Here is a 26,650-nt window from a genome sequence, read left to right on the forward strand (position 1 = left end):
GCTAAAGACAACTAGAGGGAGGGAGGAAGCCTAACTCTGAAAATACACGAACAAAAAAACCCAGTAGAATACTAGTAACTCTAAAAAGGGGAAATAGACCAAAAAGGCAGAAGGAAAATCCCCTTAAAAAGGTAATACTTAGCTTTAGGCTTGCCCGAGCTCTGGAACCAACTATTCATGACTGCAGCAAATGAGATCTGAGGATTATGGGTAGTAGGAAGTGAGGAGATGGGAGGAACTTGAGCTCCGGAGCTGCCGCTCACTTTGCTGGCTCAGATCAGTGGATCAGATCTTTGACCGATCTGTGATCAATAATGACACGGATAGCATCAGATCAGTATGTTTCTTCCAGTTTCTCTGGTACAGCAGAAGTACAGTTGTGTACACTTACCATAAATGTAGATGTTCAAGTGTATTCACTGTTGCAGTCATCACCTGTGGGTTATCCCTGCTTGCCTCTGCAGTTCTGCAGGGCATGCTGACCCATTCCTAGGTCTCTAACCAATCCTACCATCCCTCTATTCAGCTTTGGGAATCCTCGCACAGGTGATGACTGCAACAGTGAAACACGAAAAACAGTTGTGTACACTTAACATAAATGTAGATGTTCGGGTGTATTCACTGTTGCAGTCCTGGTTTCCTACCCTCCTTCCCGCTTATATCTCCTTTTTTTAGGGAGACATAAGTTTCTAAAGGTGGCTTTTTGCCACCAGGACCACTTTACCATACTTACTTGGGCCACTGATGGGTTAGGGCAAGAAAAACTGATGTAATGACGTTGGCTGCCTTTCTTTATAGCACTGACAACCTGACGTCAGACAGCAAGCGACAGCAGCCAACGCGGAAAAACAGTCAGGTATTCAGGCCGGCCGAGGACTACCACAGCAGAGATAACCCACAGGTGATGACTGCAACAGTGAAACACGAAGAACATCCTCAGGATTTCTCTGCATGGTCTGCCTTCTAACTCTACTTTTTTTTAAATAGTTCTCTGGTGCAATCTGTCCAGACATATTTCTTCAACTTTGCTTTGGGAGCTGTGTCAATGAAAGTGCAAGTGCAGGCCCCTAGCGGGCCCAAAGATACAAAAAAATCACATAAATATCAAGGAAATGTTGGTGATGGTCCATGCCTTGAAAGTCCATCACCCACGGACTCTGGGTACTCTTCTGGTGGTTACTGACAACACCATAGTGATATGGTATCTAACCAAACAAGGGGGTACAGGGTCATACCATCCATGTTGGTTGACTGTGATGGCCTGGGAGCTGGCTTTACAGCATTCTCTGACTTTTCAGTCATCATAAATCCCATGAGAGCAAAACATCATGGCAGACATACTACGCAGATACTGAAAAGATCTGTACGAGTGGCATTTCAAGGTAGTGGGGTTCCAGGATATAGTCCAGATGTGGGGAACATCTCAAATAGCTCTGTTTGCCTCCTTTCAGAATCAGACAGCTGGATTAATTCTGTTTCAGACATCCTTGCAGCCATGCTTTCAGGACAGATGCATTCTCATTCCTTTGAATGGGAATATTCCTATATGCGTTTTCACCCTTTCTACTAATTCAGAAAGTACTTCTGAAGGTTCAGAAAGAAATGGCAAAAATCAGTGTGGTGACATTCCTATTGGCTCAGGCAATCTTGGATGTTCATCATATTGATCACTGCTGCAGTAGCCTTAGCAATATGAGTTACATCCTGTCAAGAATATAATAACCGGACAGCTTTCAAGGCTTTAGGGCTCCTTACATGTATTCAAACGGTCAGGCAGCTTGAGCTGAGCTGACTAAAAGACAAATTTGGGTGCAAAGCCCTTCAGAGCTCTAGTACTGCTGAACATAAGTATGCTTCTCTGAGGCTTTCAAGGATCAGTTGTTAGGTTGTGTTATTCCTTTGCTGGGCATTTTAATTCCCTTTGAGGAAAAAATCTTCCATTTAATAATTTTGCTTATTATTGACACTATCCTCTTCTGGAAAGTTATTTTAAAGCTAGGAGTTTGTTTGTCATAAGGTCATACTATACTTTTAATCAGGAGTGCACTTTTTTCCTGTCGGTTTTAAGTAACTGAAAACCATTTTTTTCCAAGGAGAAAATGTGCTTATTTTACTTTGAGGGTCTGGTAAAGTGTTTTAAAGTGCTTTTTTACTGTGTCTGTGAGAAAGTGACTTCTAAACACTTTTTCTTTTCACCGGAATTTGCAGACTGTTTTCCTGTGAAACAGGAACCATCTTTGGCTATGTTTTCCTGGGAAACAGGAACCATTTTTGGCTAGACCTTATATAAATCTGTCAGTGCCTATAGTTACAAAAAGAATAATTTAAGTCTTTGCCACCACAGCAGGCTAGCAATTTGCCTCAACTGCAGGTGGGTGACTGCTGTGGCCATTTGTTGTACCTCATTTCACTTATTTTTTACCCTGGATCCCTCTGGTGTAGCAGGTACAGTAACTCTGGATTGAGGTTTAGCCAAATCTTTGTGGCTGTTTGGATCCTCTCAGTGGGCAAGGGAGAGCCACTCCTGTTGGTCCTGGGAGAGGGAACAGGGAAGGGCATCCCTCTTTTGTCAGAATGTTGTGCACATCCTTGGAGAAACTGTTGCTGCTGTTGCCATTAATAATAATATCAGTTCCATTACTTTTGTCAAAAAGAAACATAAAAATAAACATTTATCATCTTCTCAAAATTTCCTTAGCCAGGACTACTTTACTGGGTCTGCTTCAGGGCTTAATTTAGGCCATTGATCCTTCTTGTGAAGTAGTTACTGGTAAAAAAAGAGATATAAATTCATTTCTTGAACAGATTCAAGATTCTGAATCTGGAAAGGAAGATGAAGGGAAAGATACAGGTTTTTCACCTCAGAATTCTGATTTAGGCTCAGAGAAGAGCTCAGTTTCTGACTCTCTCTGTGGGAGCTTCTCTTCCTGTGAGACTACTGGAATGTGTCAGTGTTTTCAGTGGGAGAACATTGAGGTTTCTCAGTCCTTAAGATGATACTATGAGCTGTTACAAAAGGAAATTCCAGAACTTGCAACCATTCCTGCAGTTCTGTCAGCTTTGGAAAATGTGTGTGTTACTGCCTTCAATTTTCCTGACAGTCATCCAGCTGCCCCTATAAAGGCAGATAGGCTACACAAAGTTCTTTAATCCTTTAAGTTTTTATACATTCTTCCCAAACCTGACCCAGCAAGCTATAGCTTTAGTTAATCTTTCTGCTGCTAAACATTTAGTTTCAGTCCTACTATTTCTGATAAGGATGGGAAGATTACCAATAACTGTGGATAAAAGCGTATGCTTCTGCAACTTTAATTTTCAGAAATTTTAATTGTCAGGCACTTATGTTAAGGTTTGTCCTGAGTAATTGTGAAAGTATGTGGAATGTTTTGTCTGCAGTTTGTTCTTCTTTGGAAAAATCTGCTTTAAATAATTTAATTTTGTCTATTATTCAAGCCACTACTTATTGTGTGTATATATATATATATCTATATATATCTATATATATATCTATATATATATATATATATATATATATATATATATATATATATATATAGAGAGAGAGAGAGAGTGTGTGTGTGTGTGTGTGTGTGTGTGTGTGTGTGTGTGTGTGTGTGTGTGTGTGTGTGTGTGTGTGTGTGTGTGTGTGTATGAGAGAGAGACTCTGTTGACACTTCTTCAAGAGCTATGGCCACTGGTACTATTTTGAGGAGGTTTGCATTACTGCTTTCTCAGAACCTCCCAGATGATGCAAAAATGAAATTTTTAATTCTCCTTAGGTCGATTTTTAGTTGTTCTCCCTTTGCTGCAAAAGCTGACCAAAAAGTGTGATTACTGGGGTAAGCTGATACAAGGAATCTCTAAGATTTTTTGGACCTCCTTTTCCAGCTTTTCCAATGGATTCTCTAACTCCTCATCCAGTTTTGGTTGTTGCTGTGTCTTTCGGCTTTTCCCGGTTAGGGGTTGCCACAGTGGAACTCCGGTCCGCTAATGATTGGCAGTAGATTTTTACATGCCGAGTTGCCGGCCCTGACGCACAACCTTCAACAAAGGTACGCCCATTCATGCATGTCTCCACACAGAAGACGCTCTAGCTGAGAATCGAACAGGACAACGTCTTAACTGTGAGGCGACAACGCTAGATGAGACCACAGGTAAGGGAACCAAGTTTACCGAGGCCAGAATGGGGCAATGAGGATCATTCTGCTCCCCAACCGCGAGGCTTTCTGTAAGAGCTTTAGCATCAGGGGTAAAGGAGGGTAGGCATAGAGTAGACCGGGCGGCCAAGCATGCACCAGAGCGTCTCTCAGGGCTTCCCCTGGTAGGGGAATCAGAGCGAAGAAACTGTCGCATTTCGTATTTAAGGGAGAGGCAAAGAGATCGCAGCAGGGTTGCCCCCATTTTGCGAATATCTGCTTCGCTACTAGTGGGTTGAGAGACCACTCGTAAGGAGAAAGAATGGTGCGGCTGAGTTTGTCCGCCAGAATGTTGGCCCGCCCAGGAATGTGCGCTGAGATCAGAAAGCGGTTGGTGGAAATCGCCCATTCCCACACTCTCATGCCTTCTTGGCATAAGGTGTAGGATCTGGTTCCCCCCTGTTTGTTGATGTACCAAACAACAGACATGTTGTCTGACTGAATTGCAATCGTTCCTACGGGGAGGAGATTCTGAAGTGCTTGCAACGCCAACAACACCGCTCTCATCTCCAGAACACTGATATGCAAGGAGGTCTCTGTGTCGTTCCACGTGCCTTGGACTGTCCTGCCCATGTAATGCTCCCCCCACCTGAGGCGAGAGGCGTCCTTGGTCACAGTGGGGAGAGGGGGAGGGGTGCAGAAGGGCCGGCCTATATGGAGGTCCGGGGATTGGAGCCACCATAACAGGGCCCTCCTGCAAACCTTGCTGATAGAGATAGGGTAGCAGAGAGGAAGAGATTGGAAGGACCATTGCACTTGAAGGGTCCACTGCAGTACCCTCATGATTAGGCGAGCACATGGAAGAAGCGTTATTGCAGCCGCCATGGAGCCCAGCGCCCTCAGGACCAATTCTGCCGGTGGAGCTTCCGATTGTAGGATGGCCCACACCTGCAATCTCAGATTCTGTAGTCGTTCCGAAGTCAGGAAGACTCGTAGAGCCCTGGTATCTAATCTGGCCCCTATGAACTCTATTACCTGTGTCGGAGCAAGGGAAGATTTGTCCATATTGATTGTGATGCCTAACTGGGGGGCTAGGCAGAGAAAGTAATCTCTGGCTGAGCAGAGTAGATGCCTTGTTGGGGCGGTTAGAAGCCAGTCGTCCAGGTACGGAAAGACCTGCATTCCCTGGAGTCTCAGGTGGGCCGCTATCACTGCTAAGACTTTGGTGAACACCCTGGGGGCTGTGGTGAGGCCAAAGGGAAGGACCCTGAACTGATAATGACTGGCTCCCAGCCGGAAGCGGAGAAACCTCCTGGATTGTCTGTCCATTAGAATATGGTAGTATGCATCCTTGAGGTCTATAGAGCACATCCAATCGCTCTCCCGTAAGAGGGGGAGAATGGATTGAAGAGTGACCATTCAGAATTTTTCCTTGGTTACCGACAGGTTCAAGAGGGAAAGATCTAGAATTGGTCTGACGTCCCCCGTCTTTTTTGGCACCAGAAAGAACCTGGAGTAGAACCCTAATGCGAGCTGGTCTTGGGGGATGGGTTGGATGGCTCTTTTTTTTTAACAGCTGCTGGATTTCTGCGGCTGCAGCCTCCCTCTGATTGGGTGGAACATCGGGGAGGCTCCTGAGTTTGGGGACATGATACATTGGAATTTTGTAGCCTCTGGATATGATACGAAGCACCCAGCAGTCTGATGTGATGGACTCCCATGCCGCCAGATGCCTCGAGAAACGCCCCCCCGATTGCCTCCAGAGCAGTCGGGCAACCCTTCAGGGCTGCTGCGTGGCTGGTCAGAGGACTCTCTGGACCCAAAGTTCTTCGAGGCCCCTCTGCCCCTAGGGTGATGTCCTCCCTGTCCTCCTCTGCCACGGAAGGACTGGTTGTCCGGAGCAGGTTGGGAATGTTGCGATTTCCGGAACCACATCTTCTTCTGTCCCTTTTGGTTCTTCGAGAAGGACCTCTGGGGAGCAGAGAAGTGGACTCTGACGGCAGACAACGTCTTCCCGTCCTTCTCGCTCTGGACCAGTGTTTCGTGAATGGTCTTGCCAAACAAGGCAGAACCATCAAAGGGGGCATTCACAAAGGACACCTTAAAGGGCTCCACGAAGTCACAATGCCGGAGCCAGGCCTGACGTCTCATGACTAGGCCCGCTCCGCTAGCTCTAGCGGCTCCCTCGGTAGCGTGGGACAAAAGCTGCATAGAGGTATTGGAGATAGACCTTAGAGTGGCCATTCAAGTGGAGTACAACTGCTTGTCCTCCGCCGACATGGACTCAGGGGGGGAAGCAGCGTATTCTTTGATAAGATCCCGCTGCATCCTGATGACATGTGCCATATAGTTCAGAGACCTTACCGAGAAGGTCGCTGAACTAAAAACCCACTTCCCAAGGCGATCCATCGAGCAGGACTCCTTGCTCGGTGGATGGACCGAGGGGCTCTCCTGAGCTAGTTCCCTCTTTGTGGCTGCCGCCGTCAACATGTCATCTATGGAGGGGGACCCTTGCTCCAGTGGGACTGGTCTGCGGGGGGGCTCAGTATCCTGTCCGGGCGTTTAGGGACTGGCTCCACAGTGTCCAGCTCCTTCCACTCCCTGGTGGTAATAAGGTCCACCAGGGGGTCGGCCGGAGGGGACACCCAAGAGGTAGACGGGCCTGCTTCAAATGCCTCCAGGAACACGGACTCGTCAGAGGAAGCCTTGGGGGCAGACCACCCACCTCTGATCCTAAGCATTTCCATGATGTCTCCAAAGGAGACATCCTCTGGGGGTGACCTTGGGGAGCCTTCCCCTTCATCCAAGTCCGTGTCCTCTGTTAAGGACTCGGGGGGAGTCCACGTGCCTCCTCTTACACTTGTGCTTGCAAGGCACTTCCTCAGGGGGGCTGTCAGAGGAAGTCTCGCCAGCAATGTCTTGTTCCAATGGAACAACCTGGGACATCGAAGCAGGCTGTCCCTGTGGCCGGGTGATGGAAGCCTGACCCAGCAGAGAGGGAGTGCAGGGTGGAGCTGAGGCAAGGGCCGGGGGTCTGGATGCTCTCGACAGAGCCCTCTCCACTGCATCGAAGGCCGAGGGGGAGCCGCTCTCCTGGGCTCTGAAAGTCGACTCCCACTTGGATCCGATGAAGGGATCGGAACCAGCACCGAGACCGTCGGATCCGAGGGACCAGTGTGCTCTGACCTGGATGGAGCCGAAGGCACACTGAAACCCTCGGATCCGAAGCTCAGCCCACAGCTCTGTGAGGTTGGATCCGACGATGGAACCGACAAACTCGAGGGCAGGGTCGGATCCGAAGTATCCAGTACTGTTGGCGCCGACCCACCCCCGGCTCCGACGCTTCCCGGCTCTGAACGCTCCGAACCCAGAAAGCAGGTCGGAGAAGGAGCAATCGGAGCAAAGAAAGGGGTCAAGCCCCCCACCCCCCGAAGGGAGGGGAGGCAAGAGCACTCCCATCTGCAGCTGGGCCTGGATGAACATTCGCATCATCCGGTCCAAGTCTGCATCTGACAGGCTGTATGTGGATCTCGAAGAGGCCACCAAGGCAGGCCTGGAGTGCCGCCTCAATGACCTCGACGGAGATAGATTCTCCTCCTCCTCGGGTCCCAGGGAGAAGCAAGGAGATCGGAGCCGAGGAGGAGGAGACCTGGAAGCCGTGGAGGGAGAAGCCCGCTTAGCTGGGGGGGGCCGGAGCGGAGGCCTCGGCCTGCCGCTTGTGGTGCTTTTCCCTCCGTTTCTCCCTCCTGGCCTCCCTGTCCTCCAGCGCTTTAGTGGGAGTTTGAATCCCGGCCGGGGGAAGGGGGGCAGGAGTGGCTACCACCACAGGCTGAGGAGGTGCCACGGGAGGAGTGGAGGCCGAAGCCGAATCCAGAGGCAAAAGACCCACCAGGACAAGCTTTGACCTCTGCTCTTTCAGTGCCCTGGGGTTGAACACTGCACAGATTGTACATCCTGACGAGAGGTGTTCAACCCCAAGGCACCAAACACACCGAGTGTAGCCATCAGCCGGAGAAAGCTTATGGCCACACTCGGTGCATTTAGAAAAAATAGGTTTTGGGGCCTCTGCCATACCCAAAACTAAAGTACACTACACAAGCACACAGGCCCCAAACACAAACACACACAGACACACTCTAACGACCAGTGAGGGGAGGGTGAAACTAAACAAAATTAAACTAAATAGGAACCTAACCACTCACACAAATTACAACTACAAAGTCTGACAAAAAAGATGAAAAAATTCATTTATCTGTTGATAAACGCTAGGAGCTCTAAAATATAGCTACACACTCAAGCGCGGCAAACTAGATCTGAGGTCATAGGAGGTTGGCAGGGGATTATGGGTGAGGGGAGGAGCTAGGAGCTCGGATCCATAGCTATGCTACAAGTTGCCGGCTCAGATCCGATATTGGATCCAAGACCCACAGGTTGCTGACAAATGAAGTCCCTTCTCCAGATCATTTAGTTTCAGTCCTACTATTTCTGATAAGGATGGGAAGATTACCAATAACTGTGGATAAAAGCATATGTTTCTGCAACTTTAATTTTCAGAAATTTTAATTGTCAGGCACTTATGTTAAGGTTTGTCCTGAGTAATTGTGAAAGTATGTGGAATGTTTTGTCTGCAGTTTGTTCTTCTTTGGAAAAATCTGCTTTAAATAATTAAATTTTGTCTATTATTCAAGCCACTACTTATTGTATATATATATATATATATATATATATATATATATATATATATATATATATAGAGAGAGAGAGAGAGTGTGTGTGTGTGTGTGTGTGTGTGTGTGTGTGTGTGTGTGTGTGTGTGTCTGTGTGTATGAGAGAGAGACTCTGTTGACACTTCTTCAAGAGCTATGGCCACTGGTACTATTTTGAGGAGGTTTGCATTACTGCTTTCTCAGAACCTCCCAGATGATGCAAAAATGAAATTTTAAATTGTTCTCCCTTTGCTGCAAAAGCTGACCAAAAAGTGTGATTACTGGGGTAAGCTGATACAAGGAATCTCTAAGATTTTTTGGACCTCCTTTTACAGCTTTTCCAATGGATTCTCTAACTCCTCATCCAGTTTTGGTTGTTGCTGTGTCTTTCGGCTTTTCCCGGTTAGGGGTCGCCACAGTGGAACTCCGGTCCGCTAATGATTGGCAGTAGATTTTTACGTGCCGAGTTGCCGGCCCTGACACACAACCTTCAACAAAGGTACGCCCATTCATGCATGTCTCCACACAGAACACGCTCTAGCTGAGAATCGAACAGGACAACGTCTTAACTGTGAGGTGACAACACTACCGCAGCACCACCACCACAGTATCTCATCCAGTTTTGGTAAGAAACAAAAATAAGCAGCCTCAATAACATGTAGGTAAACAGACATTTAAGAAGAATGGTAAGGGGTTCCAAGAAGAATTTGGGAAACTTTGAAAACCAAAGACAGTGAAATAAGTCAGAATGACTGCTTAAGAGACTACTGAAATAGATGCACACTGAGTAACAATTTACTTCCAGCTCTCTTAGTGTGAAAACAGAAACTCAGAAAAGGCGGCCACTGAATTTGTCTTTTTGGGTAAATTTCAGTAACTGGCTAGTAAGTGCGAAACCTGGATGCCAGCAAAAAAGAAATTCAGAGAACCTGAAAGAATATCAATCACAAAAGGTGAGGAGAAGCCAACAGCTGGGAAGACTCCTGCAGCTGTTCAGCAAAAAGCATTTCAAGCTCCAGCTTTGGAGCAAGACATGACTTCCAGTAATCTAGAAAGGAAAAATAAGTCAAATATACTTAGAGCTGAATAAAATAACCAAAATGCTGAAGGAATACATCAACTCAAATAAAAAAAGCCTGAAAAAAACGGAAGAAACTTTAAACAAATATTCAGATGATATCCAGTAACAAGATCACTCCTCCAAGTAAACTGGATTCCTTAAAAGCAAGCACAGAGTCCAAAAATCCAAAAATATGCAAAGGAATCTCAGAGACAAGGCATATAAAAGTAAAAAGACTTTAATCTTCCACAAACAACAGATATAAGCACTTTTGAACCAAGTTCTTCATCAGACATATTTATTACATCTTATACACTCACTTCAAAAGCAAAACTAATTAAGACTTTGACAAATCCATTTAGAAACATTATTACTTATGCAAATCCTTAGATTTTAAAACCGGTCTTAAAGAGACCTTGTTATTTAGAGCAGGTCTCCTATTTGCACATAACTTAAAAATGCAATGTAACTCTCTCTCCTCTGTATAATTTCTTAAATCACCTCCTTGAGGCCCCATATAAGCCATTTCCATGACCTTAAACAAAAAACTGTGCTTTAAACCTGTTTCTTGAACATCCTTTGCTAGAGCATTAGTATAATCACATTTTTTAACTGCATACATATGTTCACGTATTCTCTCATATAGCTTTCTATTTGTGCACATATGAGACCCGGTCTAAATGACAAGGTCTCTTTAAAACTGGTTTTAAAATCTAAGGATTTGCATAAGTAATAATGTTTCTAAATGGAGTTGTCAAAGTATCAATTAGTTTTGCTTTTAAAGTGAGTGTATAAGATGTAAGAAATATGTCTGATGAAGAACTTGGTTCAAAAATGCTTGCATCTTTTGTTTGTGGAAGATTAAAGCCTTTTTATTTTTATATGCCTTGTCTCTGAGATTCCTTTGCATATTTTTAAATATTCAGATGAGCTGATAAAACTGCAGAAATCAGAGCTCAAAATGAAGAAAAGACTGTCTGAGTATAAAACTGTTCAAAAATAGATGTTTCAAAAAAATGGTAGAATTACAGGGCAGAGCATGTAGGGAAAACCTGAGATTGCCTGCTGTACCAGAGAAACTGGAAGGAATAGACTTATTAATTTTATGAAAGCACAAATAAGCAATTGGACTAGTACTCTATAGCAAGAGTTGTTAATTGAAAGGGCACATTGTGTGTACGTTCCAAACCTGGTCATGAGAAAGCAGCCCAGAACTTTAATAGTAAAGATTCAATTATACAAGCAGAAAGAGTTGATTCTGACAAAACTGTGGTAGAAGGACAAAGTACTAAAAGTAGGAGACAGTAGAGTGTTTATGGAAAATAATTACTCACTGTATACCAGGCAGAAGAGGATTACATTTATTCCAGAAATCTAGGAATGTTGAGAAGCAGGTATGACATTCAAGCTGCTATACCCATCTACCTTCAGAATATTTTTTCCTGGAGGGTTAAAATAATTTCTGATGCAAACCATGATAGAGGAAATACAAAAGTTAATCCAACAAAAAGTGGGCTATCAAATAAGGGGATTCTGCTTTTTATCATTCTGATAAATCCCATACAGAGACTGTGCCATAGAAATCTTTTCCAATGTCCCAAGAGACAATGCTTGAGAGACAGAAAAAACATAAGAGTTGAGTAGAAGAACCATAAGTACTTTGGAAATGAACCAGTGACTCGATTTGGGAGATAGAGATCAACAGGAAGAAAATCAGCAACTTGGAAACTGATCAATAAATGTGGGATTACAAAATATTAATCACATTTGTGAAATATAATGGAACAAGAAAACCTGGAAATATTGTATTTTTTTACTTTGTTAAACTCCTAGGGACACTAAAGCATATGCCTTAATTGATGTCATTTATGTTTGGAAGAACATTTAGGAGAGGGAAAGAGGAAGGAAACAGTTAACTTTAAGTAAAACAAAAATTTGTTCTCAACATTATTTTTATAACACGACATATACTGCACACTATAAAGTAAAGCTTTTTCAGTTATTTTTGTGTGTAATAGGGATACTAGAGTAAACAGGTGCCCCTATTTTTCCTCCTTCATGTTCAGTTTTTAAGAAATGCAGGCAATGCAATGTAAACAAGAGAAGAAAACCTAGACAAAATTAGCATGCTTTAAGAAAAAAGTGATATCTCTTCATACTTTTCATAGTGGAATGATTGTTTTAAGACCCTTGTATTGATTTAATAAGTTTTAAGGGGAAGCAAAAAAATAAATATAAGAACACTGAATATAATGAAAAGTTTCCCTCTAGCACATACATGTTCACAGTGCAATATGTAGTGGAAGGCAGCTGTGTACCTGGTTCTCATGTTTCTATGGAGACAATCTGATAAGGGAGCAATACAAACAGAATACTTCTTTCTTTCAATGGCTAGAATATAATGTTTTCTGAAAGCATTCATGTTGTTTTTTTACATTTTGAGAGAGGTATAAAAATAAGACAAAAACAGACAGCACTTAGTGGAAGTAGAAGCACACTGCACCATGCGACTTATCATAGATAACCTTCATTATAGGTTAATTCAAGCCTGTGAGTGCTGTCCCTATTTGGAGGGTTAAACTTCATTATTTGAAGATTTACACAGTTTTGTGTGTTAGTATTAGGCTTTGGAGGTGTTCTGGGGGTGTGTTTTTTGTTTGAGGGTTTTCATTAAAACAAAAAGTTATGTAAGATGTGACAAAGGTTCAAATGAATACAATAAGAAATGACTGTATAAATGCTCAATCTGCCAAACATTAGTGCATACATGTAACACAAAAGCTGAAGGTAGGCATTTTAAAAATGCTGCTACAAATAAGAGGTGGAAATAACTTCTTATCATAATGGCACTTAACATATCTTTAAACATGAATGGTCTCACAGATATATGCAAAAAAACAGTAGTGTACTATATTAAAAATGCAGAGTGCAAATAGCTATACTACAGAAGACACATTTGGAAAGGACTGAACATGGGAATTTGATACAGAAAGGATTTCAGGATGGTTATTCAGTGGAATATCTGGGACAACAAAAAAGAGGAGAACTTATATTAATTGTGGAGGTGCTCCAATAGTGATAGAAGAGAAAAAAGATAATAATGGCAGATTTGTAGCACTAAGGGGCTACTGGCAAAGGAGGAGTTTTATGCTGGCATCTATTTATATTCCAAATAAACTGCTATAATGGAGCTTAAGAAAATTCTGGGAGAAAACAAAAAATCCGCTTTCAGCAGGGACTATTACTTGTAGGTGGGGACTAGAATTTGATTTACAACAGTGAGTATGTATCTGGTTGGGGAAGGTCTAGAAGGGAGAATATAAAAAAGAGGGTAGATTTTTGAAGAAATTTATAAAAGTATTTGGCATGGATGATATGAATTCCATAGTAGGAGTTCAGAGATAATTTATATATTATTCCATGTGGTATAAAACTGGACTAGGCTAGACAGAAGTTATGTTTCACATGAACACATACATTTAATTGAAAGTTTTGATACACATCCAATAACTATTTCAGATCATGCATCAATAACAACTAAGATAAAAATGCAGGGTAATGAAGTAAAAATGAGACAATGAAGCTTCCCCACCTATCTGTTAAAATGACAGGAATTTAAGGAATGCACAGTGGAAATTATTCAGGAGTTATTAGAGAAGATAGAATTTTTTTTCTGAACTATAGCTAGGGAATGGGATAAAATTAAAGTGGAGTTTAAAAATAGGGTGGAAATAAAAACAGATATGGTTAAGAAGTAACAATAATTATTTCGAGGAGCTGACAAAAGTTAAAGTATTGCAAAATAGATGGAATATCACAGAACAAGAAGAGGTGCAATTGCAGGGTAATAAAGACAAAATAAGGTTCCTCCCACCTAGCAGAGAGGAATCCTCCCACTTTATTTTTTGCCTCTGATCTCTCACATATCCTCCTAATCAACCTTATTACATATGGGAATGCAAATGCTTCCATTGCCCTACTCATAAAATCCCAGCTTACTTTGTTGAATGCTTTCTCTACATCAAGACTCACAAACAATAGCGGTATTTTCTTACATTTTGCCTCCCTCTGGATCATCATTGTTCTATTAATGTCAAATGTTTGCCTCCCCTCTACAAAACCATACTGACCCATATCTATCAATTTGAGCAACACCTTTGCCATTCTCCTAGCCATTATAGACATAAATACTTTATAATCATGGTTTAGAACCAAAATGAGTCTATATAAAGTTGGATTTGATGGGTCATTACCATCTTTAGGTGTAAACAGCAACGGCCACTTTCTTCCAGGATGTTGGTGTTTCTCCTCCTTTTAAACACTGTTAAAACCTTCCAGATCTTTATCACTTTCTGCCCCAACTTCCAAACTTCTACAGGAATACCATCTACTCCTGGGGACTTTCCTGTAAATCGGTTATACATCACTATTTTTATCACATCTTCTCATATCCTGTTAGTAATTCAGCCTCTAACTTTGGCATGTTTAATTCTTCCATAAACATTTCCATTTGTACCTTTTCTTGATCTCCACATTTCTCTGCTTTATACAGACTTTCATTACATTTGAGAAATATTTCTAATACCTCTACAGATATCTTGTTATCTTACTTATTTATAGGCTCCCTAAACTTGGCAACAACCCTTTCTACTTTCTGTTGCGTGAGTCATTGTGCTAAAGGTTTTTGCGCTCTGACATTGTTATCATAAAACTGTGTTTGAGTTGTATAACGGTGTATTCTGATGAAGTTCCCTGTTTAGAAATTAAAGCGTTTAATCTTTTTGTCATTAAAATATTTAGTCATTGGTGGACAGCTGCAGTTTATTTTTATTGACTGTGTCCAGCTTATACTATTTATTTATAGTTGCCTTTACTGGTCCCAGCATGCCTGACTGAGGTTTGTGTGGTTCATTGTTATCATAAAACAGTGGCTTAACAGCAATCTTTCTAAATTCACGCATATTACTGAAGTAATAATTTATTTTCTGCTTAGCACTCTGCAATTGCGTCTGTTCCTGTTCTGTGACATTCCCCCTATTCTGCAATACTTTAACATTTGTCAGTACCTCTAAATCTTGTTGCTTCTTAACCATATCTCTGTTCCTTTTATTTCCACCATATTTTGAAACTCAACTTTAATTTTATCACACTCATGTCCTCATTTGTTGTTGCCTCTACTATACCTCTAGTTAAATACTTCTGTGTTCTTATTTCACAGACTTGTTTTTCCCCATTGAATTAAGCCCATTAAAACAAACTACATGCTGATGTCTGTCAGTGGCATAATAACAAGTAATATTACTGTTTTATTACTAACTGGTAAGTTTGAACAACTTCTGTTGTGTTTTGACCTAAAACTAAACACATTAAACATACATATAATTTGTAAATGCATGACAGAACCCTCCTCCATCCAATAGGGTACACATTAGCATAGCATAGCTGAAAACCTAAAGTTAAATACATACAAGCTTGCAGGAGCTGGACTTTTTTCTTAAAGCTGCAGTTCCATTAAGGTGCCAGTTTCTTTTTTATTCCAGGCCTTTGATGTAGTCCTGATATCTGCTACTTTCCCCATTAGCTGGATGTTGGCTTTTGCTTAGCACTGTGATTCTTAAATCATACACACAATTTTACATATCCCACTGTCTAAAAATACAGTAACATCACACAGTATATGATAAAAGTCTGTAAATACATATACACCTGAAACAAGCACTAGATATAAGGAGGGGTTTCATACTGTAAGATGATTTACAAACCATTTGCTTTACCCATCTATATGCACTACATCTCACCAAACTAGGCACTGTGTCCCCTACAGCCCGAAGAGATCAATTAGAAATATTCTTCACTCTGACATGTTTCATTACGTGTGCAGAAGTAAGATCAGTGTCTGTGTGATAGCTCCAACCCTGAAACTGTTTGGTTAGTAGCAATTTTCCTGTGCACCATTTCCTTCCTTTCCATTAATGTTATACATAATAAAGCACCACTGGCTATACGTACAACTCAATGTTGCCTGTTGAAAGGGCACTTGTTATCCATCGCAGGTCCAGTGCCTTAAATGGTACTAGCACAAAGCTGACATTCGCTGGTAGGTTCCTAGCACTCTCAGGATACATGAAGTGATGGGTGGTCCGCTTGCCGACATCTGCCTCATAATTTACAGTTGGTGCTTGGTTTATTCTGAAAAGAAATAATTTTGATATTTATTTTTTTTAACATCTACTACTACAAAATCAATCATAAATATAGTACATATTCTGATAACCTTCTATTCTGATAAAACACTCAAGCATCACTGCATTACTGTTTTCTTTTTCCAGCAGAAGCATGAGCACCACAGACTGCATTACTATAACAAGTACAGAAAGAAACCGATAATTTACTTCAAAACACATTTTCATTCCTTGATCACAGAAGACACGTAATGGTAAGACTTTACTTCTACATGTCATTACAGCAGATTGTATGTCTCACCAGTAATCAGACAAACTCAGTTCCCGCTTTTTCCTAAAAACCTTCTACACTAGTGCCTACTCTTTGATGCCCCCTTGTCACCTTGTTCACTTACAACACATATACAATCATCTATCTGATGACCTTTTTTTCCTTCTTCATCTCCTCTGTTGATGCACCTTGTTGATCAAGCATCACTAGGTAAGTCACCTGGGCTCCGGAGGAAGACTAAGGTTTTTACGCTTAGTTAGTGGTAGTAATGGTGATGGGATGCAGCACAGCTCTCCCTTTACTGTGGAAGAAGGGGGAGGCAAAATTCAATAAGCAACTGTCATCTGCTAAAAATCATGACAGCAGAAGGGAACTGGTTTAAGCTGCAAGTGAACTTTAGGTATACAGGGCATGTGTGCATGTGTGTGTGTGTGTGTGTGTGTGTGTGTGTGTGTGTGTGTGTGTGTGTGTGTGTGTGTGTGTGTGTGTGTATGTTTCAGCATGAGGCACATGCCTAGGTAGGCTTTGATGTTGACACTGGACACCCACACTTCAGCAGTAGTGAAACAGACAGTGCCAGTGGGTCAGATGATTTTTACTTGTCTACAAATTTTGTCTCTAACAAATACATTAACAGATAGAAAGAAGATACTTTAATCAGCCTGCACTGAATATCCTGGAAACAGTGCTGCCAATGACCAGTACATTTACAGATATTTGATTACAAATTCCCAGAAGAAATACCACTGAATTCACAAAACCACTCTGACTACTAAATTACTCTATGTTCTTCTTAAGAATGGAAGGTTTCTGACAGAAGGTGGTAATGGTAATCCAAAATATAACTTGTATATCTACAGTTTATGTTTATATATTTCTTATTCTCTTGTTTTTAGTTGTCAACTGAAACTGTAGTTATCACTAAAATAGTTTCTGTGGGTCTGCAGCAAGAGTCTGAAATATAATGACTGAAGGCTGTGCAAGGCTGACACAGAACTGCAGCTAGGGCAGGCAAAAGGGACTACTGTCCTGGGTGCAAGCTGTCAGCAGTCCACTGCCAATGCCAAAGTGGACTATTACAATTTTGCTCAGTACTGCATATCTGCAGGTATTTAAATGGCTGTGCAAATGAATGAGATGATATCTGAAGAGCAGAAGGTTTTTTTAACTCTTTATTTTTGAGAGGATCTTTTTTCCCCCAAGTGTGTATATAATATATATATATATATATATATATATATATATAATATATATATATATATATATATATTTTTTGTGTTCTGGGTTGACTACATTCAGTTGATTGATGTTGATTTAAAAAAAAATCAGTCATACAACTTCAAAAATGCAATATACAAACTAGTTTTAACATACAGGATTATGACTGGGTCGCTGATCATAACCTGCTTATTATGTGTTGAGACATAGGTACCAATAAATTCACCACAAGAGTGATGCTCAAGAGATGAATTTCTTGGCATACATGTCAATAATACACAATTTAAGGTTATGATTGGTAACAGGGCCATAATTCTTTGAAGTGCATTGAGCGTTAACCATATGAAATGTTGGGGCCCGCTAGAATGTGTCTGGAAATATGAAGATTGAATGGCCGAAAGAGCAGACTTACATAAATTAGTCCAAGATGCCATTTCTCAGAATATTCCCTTTTCTCTGAGGTATATAGATCTTGGCATTGGTACATATAAGTTTGAGGGTGCAGGGGGGGATTGCCCCTCTGAAAAAAGAAGTTTTAAGGGGAAGACTGTTTTTCGAGATTCGCTTTTCTCCTGTGTTTTTGTTTTTATTTTTTCCCAGCATGTCCGCAATTTCAATAGAGAGATGCATGTTGCTTTATCTGCTCCATGTTCTACTTGTTACAGGGGAAATACCTGCTAAGTGTTTTCCTGGCTTTCAAAGTCGTAAAACACTTAGCAAGTGATGTCAAGAGAGGTAGTGTAACCTTTCACGCCTCTCAACTGTCTAGATTTTTGCAGGACGTCCAGATTATTGTTTCATATTTTTTCATCTGTTCTCATAAAAATCTGTTTTTTTTTTTGAACAAACCACTGAGGACTGAAGTCACTAAATAATGGCATACATTTCAGTTTCAGAGTTCATATCCTCCAGAAAATGTATGCTAACACATCCTGTTATTATAGGTTCATAGGTAAGTACTAGGCTATCTGCCCGAGGGCATCTATAAGCCTAGCCAGAATGTGTTGGCTTTTGCCGCCCCCTTAGATTAGTCCTCTGTGCCTCTGTCCAGCAGAGCCATTAGTTCCCTGTGCCTCTGTCCAGTAGAGCCACTGCAGTGATCCCCCAGGTAAATTTTCTGTTTCCCATCCACTCGTCAAGGTTTCTCTTGAAAAGTGTTAGTGAGAGGCTCTGCCTAATGTAGATTGGAATCCTGTTCTAAAGCATGGGGAGTCTCTGGGACAGGAATCTATCCATCCAGCACGTCCTATATATCATTGTGGTGAGGTTTAGATCCTTAGAGCATGTGGCTCTCAGGGATTTGTTTTTTTTTAGGTGGAGCATGTCCATCAATTCTGGGTTGGACATGGCCTTGTATGCCAGGCAGAGATCACTTTTGAGTAAGTGGTTTGCAACCGAATACAGCTGGAGTTTCTTCAGTCGGGCTGCATAGGGCATCTGTTTGAGGCCAGTAATCCTCTTGGTGAGGTACTTCTGTGGTCTTTCCAGCTGTTGCAGGTGTCTTGTAAGGTACATCCCAGATGGGGTGTTGTACTCTATGATGGGTCTGATGAGTGATGAGTAGAGGAGCACAATAACCTCTTTTGTTCTAGATGTGAACCCTTTTGTGATTAGGTGGGCCACATAGAAGGATTTTCTAACCACCTTGGCAATATGATTATCAAAGGAAAGATTACTGTCGACTTGGGTCCTCAGATCCCTTATTACATTTTCTGTATTTAGGGGACTACCACACATGTGGTAGTTCAAGGGTACTTTGTTTTTTTTCAAAGGGGATGACTATGCACTTCTTGGCATTTAGCTTGAGGCCATGATTTTGACACCAGGTATCTGTCTCAGTGAGACCCTTCTGGAGGATGTCTGTATCAGCCGGAGAATCAATTATGGCCCCCAGTTTGCAGCTATCTGTGAACTTGGTCAGCCATAGTCCTCCTGTGCTTGCCTGTACCTCTGAGAAGTATATACCGAACAGGAGGGATCCCAGGACTGAGCCCTGGGGGACACCACTTGTAACCAGTTTAGAGTTGGACCTAGAGCCTGCAACTCTTACCATGTGGGTTCTATCTGTGAGCCAACTGGCAACCCATCTTGTGACATAGGGGTTTATGTTCAGGCTGGTGAGCTTGTCTATAATACCAGAATGGGGAATGGTGTCAAAAGCCTTTGCGAGGTCTAGGTAGGCTGTGTGGACCACCTTTCCCTCATCTAAAGCCTTGGTAACTGTCTCAAAGAAGTCAATTAGGTTTAGTAGGCATGATCTGCCTTTAACAAAGCCAAACTGGGTAGGATACAATGTTTGGAGGTTCCCAATGTCTCTCTTAATGAGTTCCATGATGATGAGCTCCATAGCCTTGCAGACCAGGTTAGTCAGGCTTATAGGGCGATAGTTCCCTGGGGTCCATTGTGGTTCCACCTTTGTAGAGCGGGATAACTGTTGCTGTGTGCCATTCTATGGGTATGTAGCCTATAGACAGGCTGAGTTTGAACAATTTGTTTAGGTTAGGGGTTAGCTCATTTTGGAGCTTGTGTAAGACACAGCCTGGGACACCGTTCGGTCCCATTAAAGCTGTGTTTTTGGCTTTGTTTAGTGCTGTTTTAACCTGTGTGTCAGTGATTGCTGGGGCTGTACATTCTTCTTGTATGGTTATGGGCCTTTTAGGGGGTGAGAGGGGGGTGATGTTTGCACTAAACCTGTCTGCCAGAATGTTGGCAAGATCAATCGGTTCAGTGTATTTTGTGCCATTCTGCACTTACTCAGAGCAAATCTGTGAGTTTCCACAGCTGAAGAACACTTTGTGTTTATCTTTGGAGTCCTTGGCAATTTCTCTTTCAAAGCCAGCCTTGGATGATTTTATGAGGGATCGTAGTTTCTTGCTGATACTGATTAGGGATGTCTTTCCTTCTTGGGATTTTACTCTTTTCTGTACTAGTTTTCTCCTTCTATTGTATAGCTTGTTTATGGCAGGGGTCCACCAGACTGGTTTCCTTTTCTTGGAGGAGTAAGTCTTGGTTTTGCTTGGGATAGCACGATCCATGCATTCTTGCAGGTGCTCATAGAGTGCCTTTGCAGGTGATTCAGCAGCTTGGACAGCGTTATCCTTTAGCATGGGGGCTGTGAACCTGTCCACCTCGGTCTTGAGTAATGTGAAGTTTGCTTTTGAAAAGTTTTTCACGGTGGTTTCCTTGATTGGGGGCGGGGGCAGAATGTGGATATCCAGAGTGATTAGTCTATGGTCTGATTTAACCAGCGAGGGGTTGACCTCCGGTGCGGAACACCGGTTGCCCATGTTGGTGATGACCAGGTCCAATATGTTGTCACCTCTGGTGGGGGTGTTCACCAGCTGATCCAAGGCGTTCGAGTTTATAAATTCTAGGAAGCATTGGGCAAGGGACTTAGTACTTGAGTAGTTCTCCCAGTTAATGTTTGGGTAACTGAAATCACCCAATAATAAGGTGTTTGATAGGACCTTCATATTTTCCAGTGTCTCCAGAAATGCGGAATGGAGGTCCTTGGTCATGGTGGGTGATCTGTAGCAAGCTACAATTTGAATTGCAGTTTTGCCTGTTATTAGTTGCACATGGATGATCTCTGAGGCAACCAAAAACTGAGGGTAATGCTACTCAACGCCAGAAGTCTAAACCTCAAAATGCATGCACTCGAGGCACTCCTCAGTATGGAGAAAATCGATATATGTGCAGTAACAGAAACCTAGTTTAAGGCTCCAGAGAGCACCCCAGCACTATGAGGCTACAACTCATACCATACATTTCGGCCATAAAACCTGGACCGAAATACAAAAGGCGGGGCGTATCCATATTCATCAAGGATACCCACACCTCCAGGTTAGTGGCACATGTGCAACTAACAATGGGCAAAACTGCTATTCAAATTATAGCTTGCTACAGATCACCCGCCATGTCCCTGGACCTCCACTCCGCATTCCTGGAAACACTGGGAAACATAAAGGCCCTACCAAACACCCTGATATTGGGTGATTTCAATTACCCAAACATTAACTGGGAGAACTACAAGTACAAACTCCCTTGCCCAACATTTCTTAGAATTTATAAACTCAAACGCCCTGGATCAACTAGTCAACAGCCCCACCAGAGGTGACAACATATTGGACCTGGTCATCACCAACATGGGCAACCGGTGTTCCACACTGGAGGTCAACCCCTCGCTGGTTAGATATGATCATAAACTAATCACTCTGGATATCCACATTCCGCCACCACCCCCGGTCAAAGAAACTACTGTGAAAAACTTTTCAAAAGCAAACTTCACGTTACTTAAGACTGAGGTGGTAAGTTTCAAATCCCCCATGCTAAAGGATAACACTGTCCAAGCTGCAAAATCCTTTACTAATGCACTCTACGGGCACCTACAAGAATGCATGGATTGTGCTATCCCAAACAAAACCAAGACTTACTCCTCCAAGAAAAGTAAACCAGTCTGGTGGACCCCTGCCATAAACAAGCTATACAATAGAAGGAGGAAACTAGTACAGAAAAGTGTAAAATCCCAAGAAGGGAAGACGTCCCTGATCAGTATCTGCAAGAACCTATGATCCCTCATAAAATCATCCAAGGCTAGCTTTGAAAGAAAAATTGCCATGGACTCCAAGGATAACCCCAAGGCATTCTTTAGCTATGCCAAGAATCTAAGTGGCAATTCTTAGATCTGCTCGGAGTTAGTGCAGAATGGCACAAAATACACTGAACTGACCGATATAGCCAACATCCTGGCAGACAGGTTCAGTGTAAACTTCACCCCCCTCTCACCCCCAAAAGGGCCCATAACTATACCAGAAGAATGTAGTGCCCCTGAAATCACAGACACTCAGGTTAAAACAGCCCTTTCCAAAGCTAAAAACACAGCATCAATGGGACCGGACGGTGTCCTACATGAGCTCAAAGATGAACTAAACCCTCACCTAAACACACTGTTTAAACTCAGCCTCTCCACAGGCTACGTGCCCACAGAGTGGCGCACAGCAATGGTTATTCCACTCCACAAAGGTGGAGCCGCAACGGACCCTGGGAACTATCTCCCTATAAGCCTGACTAGATTGATCTGCAAAGCTATGGAGCGCATCATCATGGATCTCATTAACAGAGACATTGGAAACCTCCAAATACTGGACCCTACCAGGTTTGGCTTTGTTAAGGGCAGATCATGCCTCCTAAACCTGGTGGACTTCTTTGAGACAGTTGCCAAGGCTATAGAGAATGGAAAGGTGGTCCACAGAGTTTACTAGACCTTGCAAAGGCTTTTAACACCATTCCCCACACAGGTATTATAGACAAGCTTATCAGCCTAAACATAAAACCCTACGTCACAATATGGGTTGTCAACTGGCTCACGGACAGAACCCACATGACAAGAGTTGCGGGAGCTAGGTCTGACTCTAAATCGGTTACAAGTGGCATTCCCCAGGGCTCAGTCTTAGGAACCCTCCTGTTCGGCATATACTTCTCAGAGGTACAGGCAAGCACAGGAGGACTATGGCTGACCAAGTTCACAGATGACTGCAAACTAGGGGATATAACTGACTCTCCGGCTGACACAGACATCCTCCGAAAGGGTCTCACCGAGACAGGAACCTGGTGTCAAAACCATGGCCTCAAGTTAAATGCCAAAAAGTGCATAGTCAGCCCCTTTGGAAAAAACAAAGTACCCACAAACTATTACATAGGTGGTAGCCCCCTAAATACGGAAGACGTAATAAGGGATCTGAAGACCTAAGTAGATAGTAACAAATAAATAAATAACTCCCAAACGCTAAAGGTGGTCTGTCACAAAAACAGTCAATATTGGCAGAAAAAAGACAGAAAATCCACCCAAGGATGGCCAATCAACGAAATCCACAAGTGTTCCAATTAAAATATAGTCCTTTAATACGAATAAAACATTGATTTGAAAATAAAATGAAAAATAAAAAAGCTCAAAACTGTCCCTTGAAGATATCCGATAAGCACTTTTGACTGTTGTCTTCCTCAGATTGTATATAAGTAGATAGTAACCTCTCCTTTAATAATCACATTGCCAAAGTGGTTAGAAAATCCTTCTATGTGGCCCACCTAATCACAAAAGGGTTTGCATCCAGATCGAAAGTTGTCATTGGGCCCCTCTATGCATCACTCATCAGACCCATCATAGAGTACAATGCCCCATTTGGGATGTACCTTACAAGACACCTGCAACAACTGGAAATACCACAGAAGTACCTCAGCAAGAGGATCACTGGCCTCAAGCAGATGCCCTATGAAGTTCGACTGAAGAAACTCCAGCTGTACTCGGTTGCATGCCGCCTACTCAGAGGTGATCTCTGCCTGACATACAAGGCCATGTCCAACCCAGAATTGATGGAAATGCTCCACCTAAAGAAAACCATATCCCCTCGAGCCACACGCTCTAGGGATCTAAACCTCACCACAACAATAAATAGGATGTGCTGGAGGGATAGATTCCTGTCCCAGAGACTTCCCATGCTCTGGAACAAGATTCCAATCTACATTAGGCAGAGCTCCTTGCTAACCCTCTTCAAGACAAACCTTGGTGAGTGGATGGGAAACAGAAAATTTACCCCAGGGATCACTTCAATGGCTCTGCTGGACAGAGGCACAGGGAATTAATCTAAGGGGGCGACGAAAGCCAACACATTCCGGCTAGGCTTATAAATGCCTTTGGGAAGATAGCCTAGTACCTACCTATGAACCTATGAACCTATGAATTAAGGAAGCTGTGGTTTCTCAGCATGCTCTTCCACCAGAGGTGTAACTAGCTATTCTTGCTCCTGTTATCATCCTGAATCTGACACCTCAGACTTGAGGAGCAAAAAAAATACCCCAAATGTTCAGTTTTTGCTACTTTGCTGTGCCTTAATCGCATCTCAGGAAGGTGAGGAGGTTAACAGGAGGGCCCGATATCAAACTACACTAATTCTCTGTTTTATGCTTACATCTGTAAGCTCCACAATTACCTAAATGAGTCACTAATGTTTCCAGTAATTTGGTTTTCAGCAAGATCGTAAAACTTTATTGCCTCTTTCACTTTTAAGCTCTTCTATGGTTTTCAGCACAGAAAAATTCAAACTGTCCCTTACAGAGAAACTAAAAACTTAGTTTCTGTTCAGGCAACTCTTGATGACCCATGCAAAGATACTAGAAGCTCATATAAACAAACTCTGATGGGGTAAATTATGAAAACAATAAACTGCCCGACTGCTTTACATTTTCATATATTAAATGGACTAAAAGCCATTTCACTAATGACACTTTCTGACACAACTGAACAGTGGTGCACTAAGATCCATCCATCCATCCTCAACCCCTTTTCCCATTTATGCACACGGGGTTGGGGTGTCACTTCAACAGTGACAATTCATCTACAGCCAAGGTTTACACTGCCGGGTGGTTAGCGCTGCAACTGTAGTTCATCTGTACCACACACTCGCACACACCTAGAGCCAGTTTTTATGTGTCCAAGCCACCTGCTGTATGCCTTTGGAATGTGGGAGTAAACCGGAGCAACCAGAGGAAACCCACATGAACACAGGGAGAACATGCAGAGTCTACACAAAAGGCACCCCAGCTGAGATCCTCTTGCTATGAGGCAACAACGCTAACCGCTGCAGCACTGCACCAATCTCCTCATTAAAACATACATTTGTAAGTAACCTTAAATAAACATTTTTGTCCTGATACTGAAAGAGAAACACCTGGACAAGTCATAATCCAGGCTTCTTACCTCTCTAATAAACTAAGTACTGCTTAGAACTAAAATTATCTCAAAGTTATTCACAAATCTACCATAGAGTTAAGGAAAATGAGTCTTGCTCTACTTTATCTGGCATGTTTAAAAATTATTCATCACATACAAGTAAGGCCTGGAACAGCCCAAACAGGAATGCAATCAGCACTATATATCTACTTTGTAATACACATTTTGTACCAAAGACAGAAAAAAATGGCAAGTCTTATGGATCACAGTGTCCAAAGCAATAACAACAAACCAGATTGGTTAGAGGCATTTGTACAACAGAAGTAACCAATTATCCTGGGTCCCTTAGAAACTTGTTAATGTATCCCAACTGTCCACCTACTTTCATAATCTACAAGTTCCATGTGTTCTGTGGTAACAGATTAGGGCTAAAAACGGGAGGGAAGAGTATTACAACTGATCAGAGAAAATGTCAAAATTAGACTGTCCAGGTTTTCGCAGAATGTCCAGAGTTTTACCTCATATTTTTGTCTGTTCCTCATAAAATTTGTGATTTTTTGGATTTTCATAGTAAATCAGCGAGGACTGAATTCACCGAATAATAACAGGGCATTGAGTCTCAGAATTCATATCCTTCAGAAAAGGCAAGGTAACACAAGACTTTTTATTCTAGAAACTTTCTAAGTTTATAAGAGCAATATTTAAAATGTGTCCCTATTCTTGGGGCTTTGTCCCCCAGCATTATTTCTGGCTTTGTCCAGACTTTTTGTGCTAAGAAGTTGAGAGCTATGGACTGCATCTAGCAGGGACCCAACACAAATAGCTACATATTAGTAACTTGGTTAAGTTACACATTGCAATTGCATACAACCCCCCCCCCCCCCCACCATAACACTTTATGAAGAAACATTGCAGATGTCTTACAACTAAACACCTAGGAACGAAATTTCAATAGTGGGAGACTTCAAGGTTAATTTGTTTGGTCCAAAACGCACACATATATTAATACATATTCCTAAATGACTTAACCAAACACGTTACAACCCCTTCAAGATCAAATCCCAGAAAAAACACACACACACACACACACACACACACACACACACCTGAATTTCTTATCTGGTCAGTTCTGAAGAAGACAGAATCTTAAATGTATGAAAGTGCTTAACTTATTTTGGATGTGGGTACTTGGAGTAACCCTGTATATTTGTTTTTCATCTTAATTGTAACTCTGGGCTCCTTTCACCTCATTGCTGCACATAGTTTTGTGATTCCTCATTGCCTCTGTATGAGGTCACTTCTGCCTCTTTCTGGTCATTAGTTCTCTATAGCCACACATCAAGTTCAAGTT

General features: G+C 42.3%; 1 protein-coding gene across 3 annotated transcripts in view; it reads right to left on the reverse strand.

Annotated features, from left to right (window-relative positions):
- ST3GAL2 (ST3 beta-galactoside alpha-2,3-sialyltransferase 2) overlaps positions 1 to 26,650 on the reverse strand; it is a 1,330,536-nt gene that overhangs the window by 66,125 nt on the left and 1,237,761 nt on the right. For all 3 annotated transcript variants that reach the window (XM_044081313.1, XM_044081311.1, XM_044081312.1), the window contains one exon: positions 15,912 to 16,091. In XM_044081313.1, coding sequence (XP_043937248.1) covers positions 15,912 to 16,091 — 180 coding nt within the window. The remainder of the gene's footprint in view (positions 1 to 15,911; positions 16,092 to 26,650) is intronic.

Source organism: Protopterus annectens, chromosome 8.part0 (assembly GCF_019279795.1).
Source record: "Protopterus annectens isolate FY-2018-M chromosome 8.part0, PAN1.0, whole genome shotgun sequence".
Classification (NCBI taxonomy): domain Eukaryota; kingdom Metazoa; phylum Chordata; order Ceratodontiformes; family Protopteridae; genus Protopterus; species Protopterus annectens.